The 20,566-nt window shown below is 42.3% G+C and overlaps 1 protein-coding gene across 1 annotated transcript in view; it reads right to left on the bottom strand.

Moving 5' to 3' along the window:
• Positions 1-20,061, bottom strand: part of LOC104545947 (synaptic vesicle glycoprotein 2B-like) — a 23,778-nt gene extending 3,717 nt beyond the window's left edge. Inside the window, exons 1-9 of the mRNA XM_010191214.1 lie at positions 19,545-20,061; positions 10,440-10,620; positions 9,687-9,838; positions 7,715-7,848; positions 6,860-6,949; positions 4,904-5,014; positions 3,984-4,072; positions 3,372-3,536; positions 659-790 (exon numbers count right to left, since the gene is read on the bottom strand). Of these exons, the coding sequence (XP_010189516.1) occupies positions 659-790; positions 3,372-3,536; positions 3,984-4,072; positions 4,904-5,014; positions 6,860-6,949; positions 7,715-7,848; positions 9,687-9,838; positions 10,440-10,620; positions 19,545-20,061 (1,571 nt within the window). The remainder of the gene's footprint in view (positions 1-658; positions 791-3,371; positions 3,537-3,983; positions 4,073-4,903; positions 5,015-6,859; positions 6,950-7,714; positions 7,849-9,686; positions 9,839-10,439; positions 10,621-19,544) is intronic.
• Positions 20,062-20,566: the final 505 nt, after the last annotated feature.

Genomic DNA, 20,566 nt, shown 5'->3' with positions numbered 1-20,566 from the left:
GCAAGTGAAAGAGGCAAAATCTTCATCCTGCTTGGCTGAGCTCCTCAGGATCAAAGCCAAATCAGAGATCTGAGAGGAGCTCTTCATTAAATGGAAATGGCCAGAGAGTTATTATTTTAGTGACAAACACCAGCTGCATGCTTGGCACCTGGTGGGTGAAAAATCATGTGCAAATATGGTTGTGGAATCACCTGGACCAGCATCACCATGCCACAAGGACAGGGCAATGCAGGCTCTTATGTTCATGGCCTTATGGTTTGCTCTCTATTAGAGTAGAAATGAAAAGCTTTTTCAGGATAAATCTATGTGTATTTTACTGCCTACGATCATCAGCTACATGTTGGTTAAAATTATATTTTAGGCCAAATTTGTTAACTCAAGCTGTTAAACTGCTAGGCGTTTTGTCAGTACTTTAACCCACCAAAGTCTCAGTGCAGACTTTTGCATTTCCCATGCAGCAGTCAGTGACACCAGAAGCCATGTGGCTAAAAACACTGATGGAGCAACCCAAATGCATCATCCTCTTCTTTTCCATCACCACTTTCATTACCTAGCACACACACAAACACACAGGTCCCTATCATCCTTTCTCCCAGAATCTGATAAAATAATTGTTCCTAATTACAGAGATGAGACCATAGCAGGAACCCCATTACCAGTATTATAAAAGACAGTAGAGATGATGGTGCAGTTTTCGAAGAAGGTCTCGGTGGATGTCACATCTTCAAAGTAGCATTCCTCAAATAGTGAATCCTCAAATTTCACTTCCTTGAATTTCATGCCAATAAATCTGTAGGGCAAGAAAAAGAACTTCACTCTGTACTTTAAGGTATTTTCTACACTATATAGTACGTAATGGCTGTTTCAAGAGACAGAGCACTTATGGCAGTTTCTAGGGTCAGTTACAGAAAAGGTGTTGCTTGAATGCACAACTCTCCTTCCATCTCCATGCTTACATATATTCTATTTTAGTAGAAGACATGGGTTTGACGAGCGTTTTTTTTAGAGAGAGATGGACCTTTTAAGATTTCTGGCAGTTTTTCTATTCCTCAAAATAGTCACATCTAGGAAAATGTGCTTCTAAGGCTGCATGGTCATAAATCTTCTCACTTTCAGTACTAGTCCATCTGAAGAAGACATAATTTCACTCAGTGCATGGCATTTTCTTTGTGAGCTGACCTCACCGCCTTCCTTATTCTGCCCCTTCCTCCAGCATAAATACAAACAGACATTATCAGGGCCAATTGAGCCATTTGGTGAAAGGCTTCTGACAGTTGTTTAAACTCAAAGTGATTTTTTTTAATAAAAATGCGGTAGAGTTTCTAGAGAGTGGGGAGATTATCTGAGTTCTGCTTGTAGCCACCTCTGTTCCAGGACTATTGCTTATCGTGTAACAAAAACAGATTACGCTGAAAATAATCAACTGTGTCAGGTGATTGATTTCTCCTCTGATGGGAAGCTTGACATGTCTGACCTGCCTGCCTGAAGGATGACACAATATTGATTTACCTGTGAAATTTTGCAGGAACACTGCGAAGATGTATCAGTTAATGCAACGGCATGTTTGGAAGATGTAAGGAGCTATTAAGAGCAAGCATTATTGCTCTAGTTAAGGAGGCCACAACTGTCACCAAATAAAAAGGCTTCTAACATATACCCAGAAACTTAATTGAATGGAGCACTTACAACACAGTCGCGCGTGATGGCTGTTTACATCATTAAATGAGCACTGCAGGGGTTCTTAACTGAAGCTACTAGCAGATATTATTAATGCTCAAAATGCCACGAGAAGACTATTCAAGTCTTTTGCTTCGTGCAGAAGGTCTCATAGGTTACAGAAAAACTTAAGCTGTTCTACATTTACTCAGTAATAGCCTGTGATATATTTACTCCCAAAGGCTGCTAGAAGCCCCTTTTCTGCAGTTTGCTTTCTTAACATCCGTCTTTAAAAGCCATATAGCAATGGCCCGGTGTTCAATGGAGTTTTAACTCACAGCCAAAAGCTGGAGTGAAAATGTAGCTATAAATCATATTGAGATATGCTCTGGGTATTAGTGGAGTGTGGCTTGATCAGGTTTTGAGTTATTGAATCAGAGAGGAATGAGGCAGGATAATAGTGATGTACAGCACGGTTTTCATCCTGCAAGGTGCTGAGCATCCTGTTCTCAATGAAGTTAGTGAAAACTGAGCATCTCCTCTGGACATAAGGTAAGGGTCCCCAATCCCTAAATTCGATCACTATCCATTTCTCACCAAACTTTACTTGGCTACTTGATAGGCAGGGGAATAGAAATTATGGGGCAAGGTTTGTACCATCAAGCACAGCTCCTTACTGCAGGGAAGATCTCTGGAAGGACATGGGGACACAGACTGGAGTCCCCCACCAACGTCTATCATACATGTCAAGGAAATGGAGACAAATAGTTTCTGAGGGAAGAGGAGCAATCTGCCTGGGCAATGAGGCATAGTTTCACCTGTGAAGATTGAAACAAGGAGTGCTTCATGTAACACTGAACATCCAGTGGGACCTGCCCATGTAGTGCAAAGCAGCTGGAGCAACACCCTGTCTAGTCTATCTGGAGCAATTGGATCTCCACAGAACTAACTTAGCGAAATTTAGAAAATTATAATGGCCTGCTACAAATCACTAGGATTTATACTGCTGTTGTAACATAGAATGACTGGGATCCAGGCTGGATGCAGAAATAAAAACACCAGACCCAGACCAAATAGGAGAAGAAAAGGTGGAAAGCAATGGTATTCTGCTAGAATAACTTCACTGACTTCAAAACACTAAAAGAGAGAGCGACATCCTCATTCTGTGGGGAGATGTTGGCCAGTGGGGAAGAAGCACACCAGTACAACTGGTCATGACACAGCTAGTATGGGATGCAGGATGGAGACCGGGGTAAGTCATATCGAGGACTTCAAGGGAAAATAGCTTTTTATTTTGGAAATGCAGCAGCAGAGCAGTTTCATTGCAACGGATGGTCTCTGCTGCCCAAGACCAGTAGATGTCAGTGTGTACTAAGGAAAGAGAAGTCACTGCTGTATCCGCACACTCTCCCAAGCAGGCATATGTGGAATGCCCAGCGCAGCCAGGGAGGCACCCACTGCCCTGCTCCCAGCAAAGGGCTGCAGGCACCCCCTTGGGTCTGGAGATGGGAGTGGCTGAGGCAGACTGTGTGAAAAACAGGATTAAAAGGATATTTAGTCTGTGGAAAACTGCCTTTGAGATGTGAGAGATACAGACCGTGTGTCCAGAATAACAATATTTTCAAGTTGGTGGAAAATTAAAAAAAAAACAGAACAACAGCTTTCTAGAAATGTGTTTCAGTCCACATGCATTGAACCAGGTTCTGTTCACTTACTTATCATTTCTGTATTCCCCGTTTCTATGGATCTGGTTTTCCAGGGTGAAATTAAAGGTGAAGTGTGACACTTCTTCCTCATCAAAGATCTTCACTCGAGATTCATATGCCTCTTCTTGGAGATATCGGATCATGTCAGGGAACCAGACGATAAGGCCATAGTAACTATAGCAGGATGGGAGACATGTGTTAGGGTTATAAGATGCTGCAAATATCGCAGTGCTTTTCTAATGACATACTTCATGACTTGTAAACTTGTTCACCTAAAGCAGGGCAACTCATTTAAGCTTTAGTGACATTGACTCCTTGGCTGGGAAATACAGCAAAGTGCTCTCCTTGTTGCCCCCAAACCCAGCAGAGTAGCAAGCAATTTGGAAACTCTCCCAGAATGCAGATTTTTGTAAGTGTGACATTTAAGTGAAAGTTAGACAAAATTTATACCTTATACTCTCATAGAAGCAATCAGATTGATCAATAATTCATAGGAGTGCAAGGCTTAGTACACAAAGATTCTTTAAAATAAGACCAGGATTAATTTTGTAATAGTTTATCTAAGTGTGTAAGTAATTATTCAAATTCTAGTTTCCTGAAAAAGTTAAAGTACCACCGTACCTTAAGGCCATTGTAAACCAAACCACAGCCAGCATCAGTGTGTTCATCCTGTACTGGGCTGTTAAACAATATAGCACGTTGTCCCAGACCTACAAATCCACAAGAAGGAATTAGCTGCAAGGAAACACTAGCAGAGATTTGAGAGATTAATTTCTGAGTGCATCATAAATTTAACATCAGTAAAAAGGGCTCACTGGGGGAAGGTCAGATGTGTGGCTTATATTCAGTGTTTGTTCAAAATTATTTTTATTTAGATAAATGGCTTACAGAGAGATCACTTATGCAGCTCTGTGCCAGGGTCCTTGATCCGAACCCTCTGTAATGAGCTGGGCTGCATGGCTAGGACTGGGGTGGGATGATGCAGTGTCTCTCCCAGGCTGTATCAGTAAATGTGAGTATGATCCTCTGACAATTTTGTCTTTTTAAATATATGCATGGTCTCAGGGATGCTTTCAAACTGAGCTCCAGAGCTCACTGAAGAGCAAAACTCCAAACACAGCTGGCACTTCAGGAGGGGCAAGATGAACTCAGGGAGGGATGAAGCCAAGCGGAGCAGGAGAGAGAACAAAATCTGCTCCTCCTGACCTGCTGCAGGAAATTCTGCCAGGAACATGAGGGAACATAACTCCTCATGCTCTTAACCTGCCACGTAATATAGTAATAGCATAGTACCTGAATTGCTATTAATTAAGAAAGAATCCCCTTTGCTTTCAGCTCATCCTCCTAGACTAGAAGCATCTAACAAGATTTTCCATAAAGTACTTCATGGCCATAGGTAAGCAGCACAGAACTTGTGAAAGGTTAACTTATCTGATTTTTTTGAGTGAGAGTTACAGTTTCAAGATGCAATGACTTCAAGCAGTGAGGAACTGAAGCCTGAAGCACAAAAGCCACCACGGGATGTTTTTTCTTCTCTTTACCTGTTTGAAAGTAGTCGAGATTCTGACTAGCCACCGCTGGTACCAGGTCCCTGTTGAGCTCTGGATTTCAATAAATTCATCTACTTGCTTTGGAGTTTTGATATAGGAAACCTGAAAAAAAAATAAAAGGAGTAAAAAAATATTGGACAGAAGTTTCCAGAATAGATCGTGGGCAGATTTTAAATTCCACTGTCTTATGAGCAATGTTTCCATGTGATACCCCTTACTATCTTTTCCTTGAATGTTATCACTAACAATTAAACTACCTGATTTAATTACATTGAGATATTTTATTATAGAAAGAAGCCTGCCCTCCTTCCTTTCTTCCTTCCTTCTATTTCTCCATTCTCTCTCTCTCTCTCTTTTTCCACGAAATACTTTAAGTGTATCACATCCACTTCAATCTTTCATTTACTGGCTAATGTGCCTGTGCACTACCTTATTTCTCTATCCCTTACTCTTCCACTAGAAATTAGGACTAGGCAATTACAGTAAAAATTATCTCCTTGATCAGCCACTTGTACCTGCATCCAACTGTGCCCTCAGGATCTCTTTCTTCAAAGACAACTGACAGGAATATTTCTCATCCAGCACATTTTAGGTACCACTGGCAGAACTTCTATGACAAATGAATGTGTAGATGGGAATCTTTGCATCTGAAAATGCATCCTGTCACCAAGTGAACCCACGCCATGCAATCGATTCACTCCACCAAAACAGCTTGAATTTTCAGCACTAAACACCTGAACTGGAGTGCTCAATAAACCTTAAAAATAGGTCCCAGAATTTTTTTTGCTCAGTAATTTTAAGTAAAGGACATATTCAAAGAAACCAGATTTGTTTGTAAACAGGAGAAAGAGGTGAAAAATAACTGAATAAATTTCTGAGTATGAATGAGTGCTTGGCTCGGCTGTGAAGTCTCCGTGTTCCTCTTGCTGGCATCACTTAAATGTCAGATCTGGGAACTGTCCCGGCACCAGCTGACTCACCACAAACTGGCAACTTCTGGCCTATCAGAAAAACACAAAACCTGACAGTTTGTGCTACACCAGCCACACTGATCCTCCGCCCGTGCCAACGGATGTCAGTAAACCTTGATTCAGCTGGCGTGCCGTACCTCGAGGTGCGATACCGAGATCGGCTCATGCCATAGCAGTCATGACACTGTTGTGGAGTAATGAGCACTAATGAGTGCTGTACAGCTGCTCCTTCATTCTCCTACTCTTACAGTGCTCTACTTAGAGAAAAATATATATAATTGACTTTCAGTCCTCTTTTCCTTCCACCACGGGGTGGGACTGGCCAGCCCAAATTGGCATTACAGCAAAGCCAGGTAGGGATTTAGAGCCATTTCCTTGCTGGTTCACTGAGAGTTTGTAACCGAATTATAGTAATTTGCAGCTAACCCCAGCACACACCTTTCACCTGATTTTACTATTAACGAAGTCCATTGGTGTGGCCTTCTTCACAACAAGCAGCAGACTAATGAGTAATAGCCACTCATCCACTTTCCCTTGGAGAGATTAAAGATTGGGTATGAGGCAGGTGGAGTTTGGGAAGCTCATTAGAAGGAGTGGGAAGTTTAATCAGCGTTTGATTAGAAGCCAGAATGGAGAAAGTAGTGACTCAGATCTCCCACATGACTAATATCTCTTTTATTTGGTTTCAGTCTCTCAAAGCAGACCAATTAAGCATGCGTGTAATTGGAAAATCACTGGTCTATACGCTGTAGAGTAACACCAGGAATGAAGAGTACTCACTGCAATTCACAGGGTTGACTAATTCTTGAAAAAACAGATTGGCATCTAACTTCAAATGCACAAAATGTATCTCAGAATCCTTTTTCTGACTGTCTGGGGAGGTTATATTGAAAGAGTCTCAAGGAGGAATAAACTGGTGCTGTGCTGCATGTGTCCAGTTTTAGTTTTTACATGCTGATGGCTTGCTCAAACTCACCGTAAACACCCTCTCTGGCTCGCCCTTGGCCCGCATGTTGGTGTCATGAACTTGCTTGAGAATCATCCAGGCTTCATCATGTTTTCCTATCTGAAAACATCAAAGAAAAGGAAAATAAATGTTGCAGTTCCCAGCTCTGTAATTTACCAAAGCATAGAGAGAAACTAATTCTAGAGGTCAAATCTAGTGTAGAAGCACACATACAGCACTGGCTGCATTAAACACAAATAGCTGATAGCATGGTTTGTATTCATGGCATGCAGCATCTCTGTGCTGAAGAAAAGAGTTACCCTAAAACTCTCTGAAGCAGGAAAGGAGTCAGGAACAGACATTTAAAATCAGAGGAAAGAAGAGGAGATGGAGGAAGAGACCTGGGCTCTAATCACACCTCTACTAAAGACTTGCAGAATTAACTTGAGCTAGGTTTTGCCATACTCCACATCTGTGAAATGGGAATAAAGGATACTTGCTTAAGAACTCTGGGGTTTTTGTACTTCACTCAGTAAAATATACTCTGTCCTTCGCTCTTCCACCAGGATTCAGTAGTTACGTGGCCAAACTCTGTGAGATATTTTCAAAACACCTTTGGTGGCCTTACAAAATTCCCAGCACTCACCACTTCCTTCCTGCATCACATTTGGCAGTGAAACACTAACCATCACCGATTGACCCCATAGTCTGTAGTATTTGGGGTTTAGGCAATCCGTGGAGCTAGTATAGACATGTAGGAGTGGTTTTGCCGCTGAGCTTGTGCTATGCGTGTTTGAAGGGACAAAGGAGGACAGACAGTGACACATTAGGGACCAGCCATCCTCTGCTCATATCAGACTGCAAGGTTCAGATGAATCACCTTACCTCCAGCAAAAAACGTGGGCTTTCAGGCATGAATTTCAGCGCCACCAGGGAGGCGACGCAGGGCAAAGAGCAGACGAGTACAAAGACTCTCCAGCTGTGGAAGTGGTAGTTGGTACCCATACTGAACCCCCAGCCTGGAAACAGAGAGAGAAAAAGTTAAAATACTGACCAGGAATTCTGAGCTCTTTCTCTCCTAAAGCAGCTCTGAACTTTACAGCTCTGTATGGCACAGGCACAAGTTGAAAGTTTGCTATTCTTAGTAATGACAGCTCTTAGAGGCTCACTAGCATGCTCAGTAGATAACAGCAAGTGAGTTCATGTTCATTACAGAAAATAGAACATACTTGCTCAGGCTCTGCCTTTTAAAAGCCTTCTTTTATCTCTGAGTTGAGAAATCAGCTAGCGGTAAGAATAGCTCCATGCAGCTGTAGGCAAGTAAGGCTGGGAAAGCGAAGAGGTATCAGGGTCATAATTTATTACTGCTCAGTGATGTTACAAAAAGTTTACAAAGGTTAAATCATCTCTGATCTGAAAGGCAAATTAAAGACAGCTCCTTTCCATCTCATATCTCACACATGTATTTCAATTTAATGGAAGTGAGCTAGGAAAGCAAGGTTTTTTCTAGACCTGCAAAATCTGAGCTGAGATTCAAACTCAGAAGCATCAAGATCCTGATCCTGCATTTGAGATTCCGCCTCTCCTGCTTTTTTTCTGATGTCTGACCAGGTCAGATATTCCTCTGCTAAGGACTGGAAAGTTTAGCATCATTCTTGCATTGCTTCATTTACTTTCTCTAGGCTCAAATCTCAGAAGGACTGTTTAGTTCATTTTTTTCCTATAAATGTTTTTAAGCACATAATAAGGAAATCATCAAGGTTTTTTGCAAAGGTCTCATCTGAGTTCTACTCATTTCCCAAAGTTCCAAAATACTAGGGGAACATGGGAAATCTAAAAGAGAAAATATAAAAATACAACATAAAAAATAATCAGAAAAATAAATGTAATGTAAATACATAAGGGATTTTTAAAGCAAATGTAGTTGCAGACGATAGGATTATTTCAACCTGACACCACTGCGCAGTAAGTTTGCCTATTTGTTCCAGCAGTCTCTGTCATATCAATCGAAAGCATGAACATTTATTTATACTTTAAACATGGTAAAAATGAATTGGTAGGTAAATGTTAGTGATTTTATTTGTGGTCTTTGTGACCTGTCCTACTTTCCTCAAACAAGATTTTGCAAACAGCTGGTGTTGCTGAATACTGAAGGAATTAATCTTTTCCAGCAGGTATTTGCTTCTGATATTTTCCTAAGATATACACACGAGTTAGAAGGAAAATGATGTGACATGCAGATCTTTTGCTCCTCAGAGCACGAATAGGCTTCAGAGTCTACCCATCTACTTTTTCTCTCCCACTTCCAGCTCTGGACAGGGAACCCATTCCCCTCCTCATCCCAATTGGGTGAAGTCAGATGTGACTCCAGCCCATTGCATGCTCAGGAGATGCACTGCCAGATACACAGCCCCAGAGTGCTGACACTCGGCTACGGAAAAGAGCATGTGCTGTCCTCCCTGCTATCCTTCATAGCACCCAGTAATTCCCCAATTAAAGTTACTTATGTTTGATAACTGTATCATTTTTTAGCAATATAATCTCAGACCAGTTTTCCCTGAGTGCACTGACATTTATATTAAGAGCTCAGGCCCTAGCAGTATAATTAAAGGGGTGTATCTGAAGCTTTTGATGCAGAGCAGCTCTCATCAGTCCTATTTACAGCCTTAGTATCAGTCAGTCAATCATGCAGTCGATTTATCACACCTTTTGTGTTCACTTCAGGTGTCTATTATTTTCGGTGTTGTTTATGCTAGGATGCTCAAGGACTGACTAATGTTACCTGTGTGGGGTCTTGGTGTAGTGTAGTGGTGTAGGAATGTGGTGGTGTCGAAATTCATTAGCACAAAACAGTTACCGTAATGTGGGATGATGCTCCAAGCCATTGCTGAAGCAAAAATGCCACCGATCATCCAGAACATGCAAAGCCAGCTCAGGTGTTCCCCCCTCTTCTCACGAGATAGGAATTCAGAGAAATAGGCAAACACGATGGGGAGGGATCCTCCAATACTGAGGAGAAAATAAAAGAGAAATAAGAAAATAAGAAAAAAAGGATAGTCTTCTACAAAGTCTTTATAGTTAGAATTGCACGTATAAAGAGGGAAGGTCACCCTCACAGACGCACAGCACAAAAGTGGGACTTGTAGGTTGGACTTGTCTTAAACATCCAAGATAAACAAGATCCTTCTCGTGCTGGAAAGCTGAATTTCCTGCACAGTTTATACATAGCCAGTATAATGCCTTGCTTTTAACTCAGACATCTTCTGCATTGTAGTTCTGTGATCACTCATTTTAGGGAGGCAAAATACAGGTAGGCGATGGGAACTGCTGCGGGTCTCGTTGGAGGCCCTGGCAGTAAGGATTGTAAAATGAGATGGGCATTTATCAGCCTCACTCGCCTTTCTGCACAATTTGGGCAGTACCAGAAGAATGTAAATGACCAAATTTTCTTACTGCTAACACTTTAAGGGTCAAAGGTGAAGTAATACAACCACACATGCCCAGGATCAGAGATGCATCTCTGGAGCAGTCTTTCTCCTCCTACCCTTCATGCTCAAACTGCCAAGCTGTGACAGGACCCCTCCAGAACACGGGTTCATCAGTTACCCACCCGAGGCCTGAAATAAGGCGACAGAAGAGGAAGAATCCGTATCCTTGGACAAAGGAGGAGAGGAACGCAAAGGCAGCATTGATTGCAAGTGATATGATGAGACATTGCTTTCTTCCCAGTTTATCAGCAAGGCCGCCCAGCATGACAGCCCCCACCATCATTCCTAAGTAGACTATCAATCCTAGAATAGAGACAGAGAGACAGTGAGTTTGGTAATTGGGTAGAAATAGCATGCAATGTAGAAGCAGATTTTAAGTGCCCACACAGCAGCTGATGTTGTCCCAGAATACTATGCGATAAAGTAGAGATACCCCCATCCTCCTCAAATTGTCTATCTCGGGTGCCAGAAACTCTATCCATTAGTGAAATCTAATTTTCTCATCTTCTGTCCATGAGCTTGCATTGTTCCCTACTGCATTGCTTCATGCAATATAGGCATACCCTCATTTGACCAGACCCACATCTTTCTTTCCCAGTCTCACTGCTCACATATCCCCTGCACGTAAGCAATGGCCAGGAATAAGCAGCTTAGAATGCACGTGTCCCAGCTATGTGCCACCAACGATACAACAGAAGTCTGGTGTCTTAACTCCACTAACCCCCCTGAGTGCAATGGGACTGAAGATGTGTAGGGAGGAGGCTCCTCTGGTTGGTGTTTATGCTCCAAAAACTGTGACCAGAGAGACTGCTTAAGCATGACTAGATCTCTTTGCAGGTTACCTGTCCTACCCATGCTTCTTTTGCACTACATCATCTCTTTCACACTCTGCTTTTCCTAGCTTTATCTGAAAGGACCGGTCTGTTAACGAGACTCATCATGTGCAGCTGCTTCATTACTGAGCCAGGATCTGGCATCAAACTGAAGGACAACTCAGAGAAAAGAGTGCAGTCTTGATCTGAAATTTTCAGAAGGAAGAACCTCCTGATTGTCTTCACACTTTGCTCTAGAGAGTCATCACTCTGACATTGTTAAGAAAAATGGGATCTTCTTTTGACTTCATTAGATCTTCTACCATGGGGTCCTCAAAAGACAGTTTCAGTGACTATGTTTAGAGCTGAGCTGAATAGGAGAGAAAGGTTTTCTTCTCCAAGTAGGCTCCCTGTACCCAATCTTGCTATGTACTTCCAACTCTGGCCTAGAAAACACAGCAGTTGTCCTTGGCTTTTCTGCTGACACTGCTACCAGAAGGGCCACCTATTATATGGTCTTTTCCTTTAGCTGGGTACCAGTGTAAATAGCACTAATTAATAATGCTCACAGGTCCAGGATTTTTTTTTCACTTGTTTTATTTACTTTCTGGATGTAGAGACTTCAGTGAGCAAGAATATTCTCAGGAATAACCACAAGCTGTGGTCCTGGTAAAATTCCTGTTGAGGCCTGAAGGAGTTATGATAGGAAAGGACAGCAGGACTCGGCATTAAGCATTTAAAATCTAACAGCAATCAGTGCTGGAGGGTTGGAAACATTGATCAGCTAGACTGAAATGATTTGCACTGCTGTTAAGGAATAACATCTGGGAATTGATCAGTCCAGCAGCTAGCAGCAAACAGACCAGGTCCTTGGAGGCTTTATTGGCCCCTTGGTTTCCTATTTTTGTTCTAGGTTTGTCTGTGAACAAATCTCTGTTCATTCCTTTGAGCCAGGAAAGATGTAAGAATGGAAGGGATCAGGCAGGAGCATATGTCTCCAAGGCACCTCTGAAAAAGCCAAAATGGGTGGATGGAAGAATATCTGCTTGCTGAAAAGCAGAACTTGGAGTGCACAGGGCTTTTGAAGGAAAAAAAGATGCTTGGAGATGCTTGGAGACTGGGACCATGTCAGGTTCAAGACTCAGCTGAACAAGGGCTGAAGGAAACACTGTAACTCAAGAAAAGCAGCAGTGTTCTCAGCATCCCTGGCTCCCAGTGAAGACAACAGATGTTGAGCAAGTAAATACACTGCCTTAATAGGAAACATTCCTATTCGATGACTGAAGAAATGCAGCTAAAGAAACATTTTTCAGCATGGTTAAAGAACATCCCTTTGGAGGGTCAATCCTCACCTTGAACTAAGTGTTTACTTCTCTTGAGAGCCATTATCTTCCCTAGGGACTGTTCTGTCAAACGCATCACTTGGGAAATGAGGTGATGATGAATCTTTTGGCAATTCGTTAATGTTTAAACAAGACGATCAGTCTGATGGCTGAAGGCTGTTCCGTGCCATCCAGCAAAGCTGGCTAAGGACTAATGCAGAGAGTTATTTGGCAGCTGATTCTGCCTTTCTTTTGATTGCGAATACCTGCACTTGATTTAAAATGCATTACTAAATTAAAAGCCATGCAGCAGGGAGCCACTGCAGCATTTGAAGGTTGCTTGTCTCATGTTGATCAAAAGTTTGGGCTTCTGAAATCTTCCCTGCTCCACAGCAGGGCAGTGGGGTCACCTCTCTGTGAACGCTTCTGCTTTCCTTTCTGTCCACACGATGTCTAAGGGGCAGTCAGGATTTTGTGTGTCAAAGGAAAAACTCTGTTCTTGCCTTTTGGAACAGAACCATAGTACAGGATTTTGCCAGCACAACGGTACCTCTGCTGTAAGCACACATCTCTGTGCAATCAATACCCACACTCCCTGCCTTACTCTCCTCACCCTGGTGAGGTGATCTGGAGGTACGTAAAGGTTTCTGATACTGATCTGCAGCAATCAGAGAAGGTGCATACACAGCTGGGAATCTGAGCTCTCTATTAACTCTGGACTCCAGCTTGTTCGCTGAAGTGCACATTACAAGAGAGAGCTGAGGCAATAACCTGTTTCAGGCCAAAACCTTTCTGCAGGAAGACTCTTAATGCAATGCTGTAAAGCTTAATGTTTTTACCCTGGCTCCTGGGCTGTATTTAATGGAGCAGCTCTGGTCGCAGCCAGCAGACAGAAGTGATGATGCACCCTATATCTACTCACCAAAGCACTGCAGCCACCCGCCCTACAGTGAGCCCTGCCAGCACCCTGTGAGCAGCTCACAGCACAGCTCAGCCCACACCGCCAGACCCCAGTGAGGACAAAAAATGATCTGCCAGAGTTAATTATTTTTTTTTATGCCCCAGAGAAAATCCCTGGATGGCAGATGTTCATCCAAATCCTCTTAATAACAGAAAATGTCCCAGGTCACGGGGAGGTAGAGGAGGTGGTTAGTGTCTTGTGGTTTATTGCAGCCTGTACTGGCAGGGCAGCCAGATCTTTGGCTAGGGTAAGAGTGGGCTTGGCATGCCATGTGGCAGAGTTTGAACCTGAAGAAGTGGCTTGGAGCTGCTTTTCTGGGTGAACTGCTGCAGATTCTGACTGAGGAGCTCAAACTTGTGATGGAAGAGAAGACTATGTCTCTGCAACACAGGATTCATCAAACAGTGAGCAACAGAAGACACAGCAGAGCCTTTAATGTCACAAATTCACTTAGAGGATGCAGCTTTAATTGGTTATTGTATAGGATAAACCAACGGATGCATTGTCCATTAGAAATTTAAATCAATTAAAATCTGTAGTAAAGGAAACCTCAGAGATGACCAGAGACTGTCCACTTAGTCTGTTTCTGAGGGGAAGGACCCTGCTTATAGAAACGTTTACTCCAGGGCTGAAACAAAACCAGCAGAACGCTTTATTATGATGCTGAGGTCTCTTTTGGGAAGACTGCATGTTCTGGCCAATGTCATTAAACCTTTTGGGACAGCTGCTATAAAACACTTTGTCAGCTGACGGATCTTGGGACTCAAGGGACAGAACAATGTCAGGCTTTGCAGATTCCCATGTCCTGGATTAAAGATAAGGTGTCACGTACCCAGGGAGGAGCAGAACAGTTACTCAAAGTCTCCATGCAGGAGAGAACAGTGATGGTTGCTACCTCTGAAAGAGATCCAGCTCTTATCAAGGAAACTCAGATTTTAAGTAGAATTTGACTAAGAAAAGTGAACAGTAAATGGAATTTCTTCTACTGCATTACTTCTCTCCACAGAATATTCTAAGGAACAACATTACAATGGTCTGTACGGGAAACTTGACTTCCAACCTCAGCTTCAAACCACACAACCCCAGACTGTGCTAGAAGGGCTCAGCTTCCCAATTAACACAAGCAGTGGTCAGGTGAAATGTTAAGGGTAACTCTGAATAAGCCATTATTTGCAGACTATTCCACGAGCAATGGAGTATAATGAATGCTTGTGGGAAAGTCTGCCATAGCCTCCCTTAAAATAGATAGAAAACTAAAGAGCAGAAATTCCGAGAATAAATTTTGGGTTATGAGTCATCTAAAGCTGAAGTTATAAGGAATATACATAACGATTGACTGGGTTTATTCTCACTAGAAAAAAGGTAACATATATAGCGCTTTCACACTAAGAAATTTATTAGCCTTTACTCAAGTTGTGTGCTTCATGTTAGACGGGAATTTTGCACTTAAAAGCTGAAGTTCTAAGAATAAGGAAAGGTGGATACATGGCTATGTGTGTGCTGAACCATATTTTTACTATTTCAATATAATTAAAAGTAGACTCATAAGAGTTTCAGAAACGAAACAAAAAAAAATCAAGGTTTAACTAAGTATCCACCACAAGCATGACTTTCTTTCATTGACATTTAAAGGGATTAAAGTCCTCAAAAATGAGGTGCATCTGAAAAAAGTCCCTTTTGAGTCAGGACAAGGATTCAGGGAATAAATGGAAAATTTGAGCAGGAAAACCCCAGCTCAATGGGAAGAAGTAGTGCAGAGTCCTCGGGGCTGACAGGAAGGTGGGGAGGCTGCCTGGGTCCAGGTGAAGGCTTTTGAAGGGAGGAAAGCATTTGGACAACAGAAAAGGATTAGGACTTTATATAGCTTGCAATTCAAACTGTAATAAAACCAAAATCCAAACACTTTTATGAGTGTATCATCTGTTATACAAAGATGAACTTTAGCGACACAAACAAAATTTTGTGAGTCAGGTCTGGACAGTTTGGGACATGGATGAAGCAAGGCATGGGATCCAATTGTGCATAAGTCATTTAAAGAGAGGAGTAAACCAGTGGTAGTCCTGACTGTCTTGTCCTCTAGTGATGGCCAGCATGTCCCAGACCAGGGGACAGTCTCAACAGGGGATGAACTGAGGGCTCAGTGGTCTTTTTTCCCTTTCTTCCTCAAATTTCTTATCTGCTTTTCATTCTAGGCTTATTAGTGCTTTCCCAGTGAATCTCTTTGACTTGTAAATGGAAATGGAATGAAAGGGGTCTTGCTTTGTTGATTAAGTACAAACAGAGAGACTTCATCTCCAGCTAATGGCTCTGCTGCTGAGAATCGGATCATCCATGTGAAAGGCTGCTTTCCGTTTTCGGAGATCTGGGGGTGGATATTGGACAAATCTGGCTGCTGAGATGGAGGGGATTCTGCACGTTAAAGCCAAAGGTGGATGCGTGAATCCACGAGCACTTTGATGCAGCACCGGCGAGGCAATGCAAGCCCAACACTTGAGCGAGCGCTGCCAGCTTGGCGTGGGTGGCTGTTTACGCTCAGCCGGCTTCACAGTCCCCCCACGGGACTTGTCCATCACTACAATATTCATGGGACCATCTGGTTCTCCCCACCCAACCCCTCTGCTGAAGCAAAGTTTTCAACAGAGGAAGCCAAACAAATCCTTTGCTGTTAAACGAAAACCTGCTGGTGCTGGCTCTTCTCAGATGAAATTCCTTCAGTGTCTATAAATGGGGATGCAGCCATCTCCATATCAGACCTGTACAAGGTCCGGGGTGTTCCCAAATCACAAAACCAGCTTTTGATCCCTAGCATGTCCCTACCACCCGGGGTGATGGTGCTCCTTGGGCTGCAGGAGCATTTCTGCCCAAGAGCAAATTTGTAGCCAGGAATTTGTGCCTGATGCTGGGGACGTGGACATGGGCAGGTCTCAAGGTCTCACCAGGGTTTGGCTGCTGCCTTGTTTGGAGGCGGAAACCAGGCAGCCATGGACCATGGCAGAGCAAGGAAGCCATGAGCAGGCTCCTCTATGCTTATCCAGAAAAAAAAGAAGTGCAGAAAAGCCCCTGAGCTCTGCCAAGGGGATTAGCATTTACTGTCATATCAGGTGAATTCAGGTCAGTGAGAAGCTGAGGCCAGATTTTATCTCAGTTGATAATAAAACATCCCCTTCACACAACTAAAAGCAGGGAAATTGTTACACATCCTATTTAACCTCACTCATACAGCCAAGCTTGAATTGCTACATAACTGCATAATTACTAATAGGATCTTTTTTCTATTTTTTCATTACCTAAAACTCCTAAAAGGCTGTAAGATGATATCCTCCTTAAAATACTATTATTAAATCAGAGAAAGGAAAAGGGAGCTGTGTGCCTGAAAAAACAATTCTACTCTTAGCATTGGCGTGGCTGTTTTGCAGTTATGGGCAAAGCCTTTAAAAATGTTCTTGTCTCTGTTTACTGAACTGTGAAATGCTGATAACACAACTGCAGCTCTGGGGATCTGGGAAGTCTAATGCTTTAACTGAGGGTTTTTTAATACACTGGATATGAAAAATTTAAAACATTACTATGGCACCATCTTTTATACTTGCTGTGTACTTACTGCTTTACACTTGCAAATATGGTATTTATTCCTCCTAGAGGTGATTAAAAGCATTTAAAGATATGCATTCATGTAATATTTCTCCAAATAATGATATAATGTGCCTTTCAGCAAATACATAAAGAGAAAATTTATGCCTCTTCGTGTGATTATGCTTAGCAAATCAAAAAATATTCTGCTTCTGGTGGGATATATTATACTGAAAAGGAATATTCTGTTTCAATAAATTTAAGAAAGTAATTATTATTATGACTACTGCCAGAGAAAGCTCAGCAGATTTATCAAATGAATACATAAAAATAGTGTTGCTACAAGTTACCCAACTTATTCTTAATAACTAGTGTTGGAAAAGATGAAATTGAACTGCTAAAACATATGCAGTTGTTGGTTTATTTTTGTATTTTTTTTTGGTAATCTTTTTTGCAATCATCTTCAAAATAGCATTTCGCATAACAGGAAAACTCCAAATATGTGTTTTGTCCCACTAGGGGTATTTAGGGCTAAAGTAGCTGTTAATTTCCATCTGATGGTGAGATGTTTATTTTCAGAACAAAATGTAAACGTTTTCTAAGATGTGTCATATTCATTTCACACATTGCATGAAACACTGTGGGCATCTGTTTATTTGTAATTTTTGCATAATTTGGCCATAATTTTCTTGATATTTTTCCATGCTTGCTTTCTGAGGGAGGAAAAATATGCAATATACAGAGTACTTAATACAAAACATCCTTTTAGCAGCAGCTGAACTTCACTAAATTGGTCTTTAGGGGGCAGCTACTTTAGCTCTCTTATTTGCCACTTCCTATTTCTGTAAGAGTTTGCTTGTTTACCTGATTTATTTCCCAAATTTTCCCTCCTGGCTTCTCCTGTTATGGTTGAGACCTTCTCATGTGTTTAAATGGCAGCAGCTGCCTGGAAGCAACCTTAAATCCACCTGGGATAACCTGATCATGTTTCCTTAGCAAGAATGTGTTGAGATGAATGGTTGATTGGGAACAAACGTGAGCTCATCTGTAGACATCTATTGGTACATGAGGATAAGGTAAGGGGCAGGAACTCATGTGTGCATGATCACCCTGCGTCCCTAAAACCTCATGACAATTTGAGGGAGAGCTGTGCCTTCTCTAACCAACCCTCCGTTCGTGGTTGAGTTGTAAGAGTTGTGCACACACACTCTTACAAGATCGTCACTGCTCATTAGGCAGAAATTGAGGTGCAGAGCTCTTTGATTGTCACCCATTACTGTGCCAAGTCAACCTATAAGTCACTGAACCCTGAGTATTAGCAAGATCAATTTGCAATAGCACAACCCATAGACCATCAAGGGAATGGAAACACTGAGGGAAATTAGTGTTGGAGGCTCTGAGCTTCATTAGGAGAGATCTTTTTTCTAGTTGCTCATTACTCATATCAGTGCACCACTCTGCAATTGAAGGCTTTCTAAGCCACGCTGAATTCATTTTCACAAAGGATCATCTCCCAAACCTCAGATCCAAGAGGAAACCTGCAGCAGATAAATATCTGAGAAAGTGTCTAACAAATAACACAGACCGAATCAGAAACCTGCCTCGTGTACAACAGCAATCATTAACAACTGAGCGCCACCATAAATATCCACTTTCCACTCTGCCTCAAACTAAGATTAACCAGCTTTTCTTGGCTTTATGAATTTCTTTTCCTCATATATAAGCCACAAAATAGTGTGAATGCGTGCTTTGACAGCAGATTCCCCAGACAAACAAGCTAAGGACAGAGGAAATTGTTCTGCAATACCAGGTTCTCAAAAGTTGTTTAAAAGTGGGAAGGAAAGGCAGAGAGAAGAGTGCTCTTCCCCTAATTAGAAATTCCAAATTAGCTTGGTTAATGTGTGGGAGACCGGAGCTGAGGTTGGATACGGAGCCAAATGTCTCCTTGCTTATTCAGAGCTTATCAGAACACCCTGAACTTTCAGCCTTGCAAATACTGAGCTGAAAAAAAGAAGAACAAGCTCTCTCAGGAGATTTCTTGTTCATTTTTACCTGTTGCAGGGCCAGAAATACTTCAAAGATAGATTTTCTTGTGACATTTGAAGTTTTCTGACTCCGGTGCCTGCCAGACCTTGAGCTCTATGAAGATGGGTATTTATGGGGTCAGAGTTTCAGAAGATTTCAGCTTTCATGAAGTCACCAAAATAAACGACCTCCTTTTCAAAAAAGGTCTCATCACTGAAAAGGCACCCACTCTGTTGTACCATAGGGAGCTGGTGAATTCGGAAGTCCCTTTGAAATCAGGATCCAACTGTGAGCGATTTGCTTTTAGATATCTGACCTGAGATATTTTGAGGTATAATTTTTAAGTGGTTTGTGAAGCAACAGAAGTTAGCAAGATCTTTAAGACACAATCCCTCTTGAGTCAGATCCACCCAGCTGTGACTGTGCATGACATACAACACGAGAGGAAAGTCATCAGAAGATCCTGAAACCAGCTGGTGTCTAGAAAAAGATGTCTTAGCTACTGCATTAGAAGAGCTGTTTGTATGTGGCACTTACCTAGCATCCCTTTGTTCGAACTGGATAAGCACATATCCTTCTCAGCACTGGGGAGAACAAATCCAACCACAAACACTTCCACCCCATCTGCCATCAGTGCCAACCCTAAAACAAAGAAGAGGGTCCACTGGAAGCGTCCGTGGCCACACTCCTCGATGATGTTCTCATACTGGTGGGCAAGTTGCTCCTCGTCCTCCATCCTCTCTGCCATAAGGTCAGCACGGTCTCTGTACTCATCAGCCACAGCTGGAGCTCGCTTCTTCTGCTTTTCTTTAATGTCATCTGGGTGCGGGATCCCCTGGTACTCCCCCTCATAGACCTCATCATCTTCATCGTGGCCTTCTGTCACATCACTCTGGGCATCTTCTTCACGAGCGGGATCATCCCCGCCACGATAGTACCCGTCATTGGGTGCGTATCCTTCATAGTTACCATCCTGGTACCTGTAGTCATCTGAGACTTGGTTTGCCTCCCTGCCCCCTTGATATAGGTTGGTGTTTCTATATCCATCATCCATCCTGAATGGAGATTTCTAAACGCTGTAAATCACTGTGTGTAGATACTGCAATATACGTATTGATTTGTGCAATTTCTGGTATTGGTTACTTGAACATATCTTCTCTCTGTTCTTTGGAAGCAATGGGATATGCAGCTTCCCAGGCTCAGAAGGCGAATTACTATATAAAGGTTTTCTCTGACAGAGTCTCACACAGCTTTTGGTGATGCTTCACTTTTCAGCTGTCATTTGTGACTTGCTGGCTTCTCCTGTGCTTTGGGTGGAAAGAGCTGCTGTCTGGTGAACAGCAAGGGAACAGCAAATTGGACAGCCAGAGAGCTAGGAGGATTTGTCAGGTTTTTCCTGATTCATTGTGGTGGTGAAGATCATGTCCTGAGAAAGAGGAAAAAACAGCAATGAGAGAGCAGTAAGGTTGCAAGCACACATGCATTGAATTTAATTGCCCAACATTTTAAAGACACGCTTTTCCACTGAAAAAAAATGGCAACAGAGTGCTAGAGGAATG

The sequence above is a fragment of the Mesitornis unicolor genome, unplaced genomic scaffold, assembly GCF_000695765.1.
Source record: "Mesitornis unicolor isolate BGI_N332 unplaced genomic scaffold, ASM69576v1 scaffold619, whole genome shotgun sequence".
NCBI lineage: Eukaryota > Metazoa > Chordata > Aves > Mesitornithiformes > Mesitornithidae > Mesitornis > Mesitornis unicolor.
This window is presented reverse-complemented; position numbering and strand designations above follow the sequence as displayed.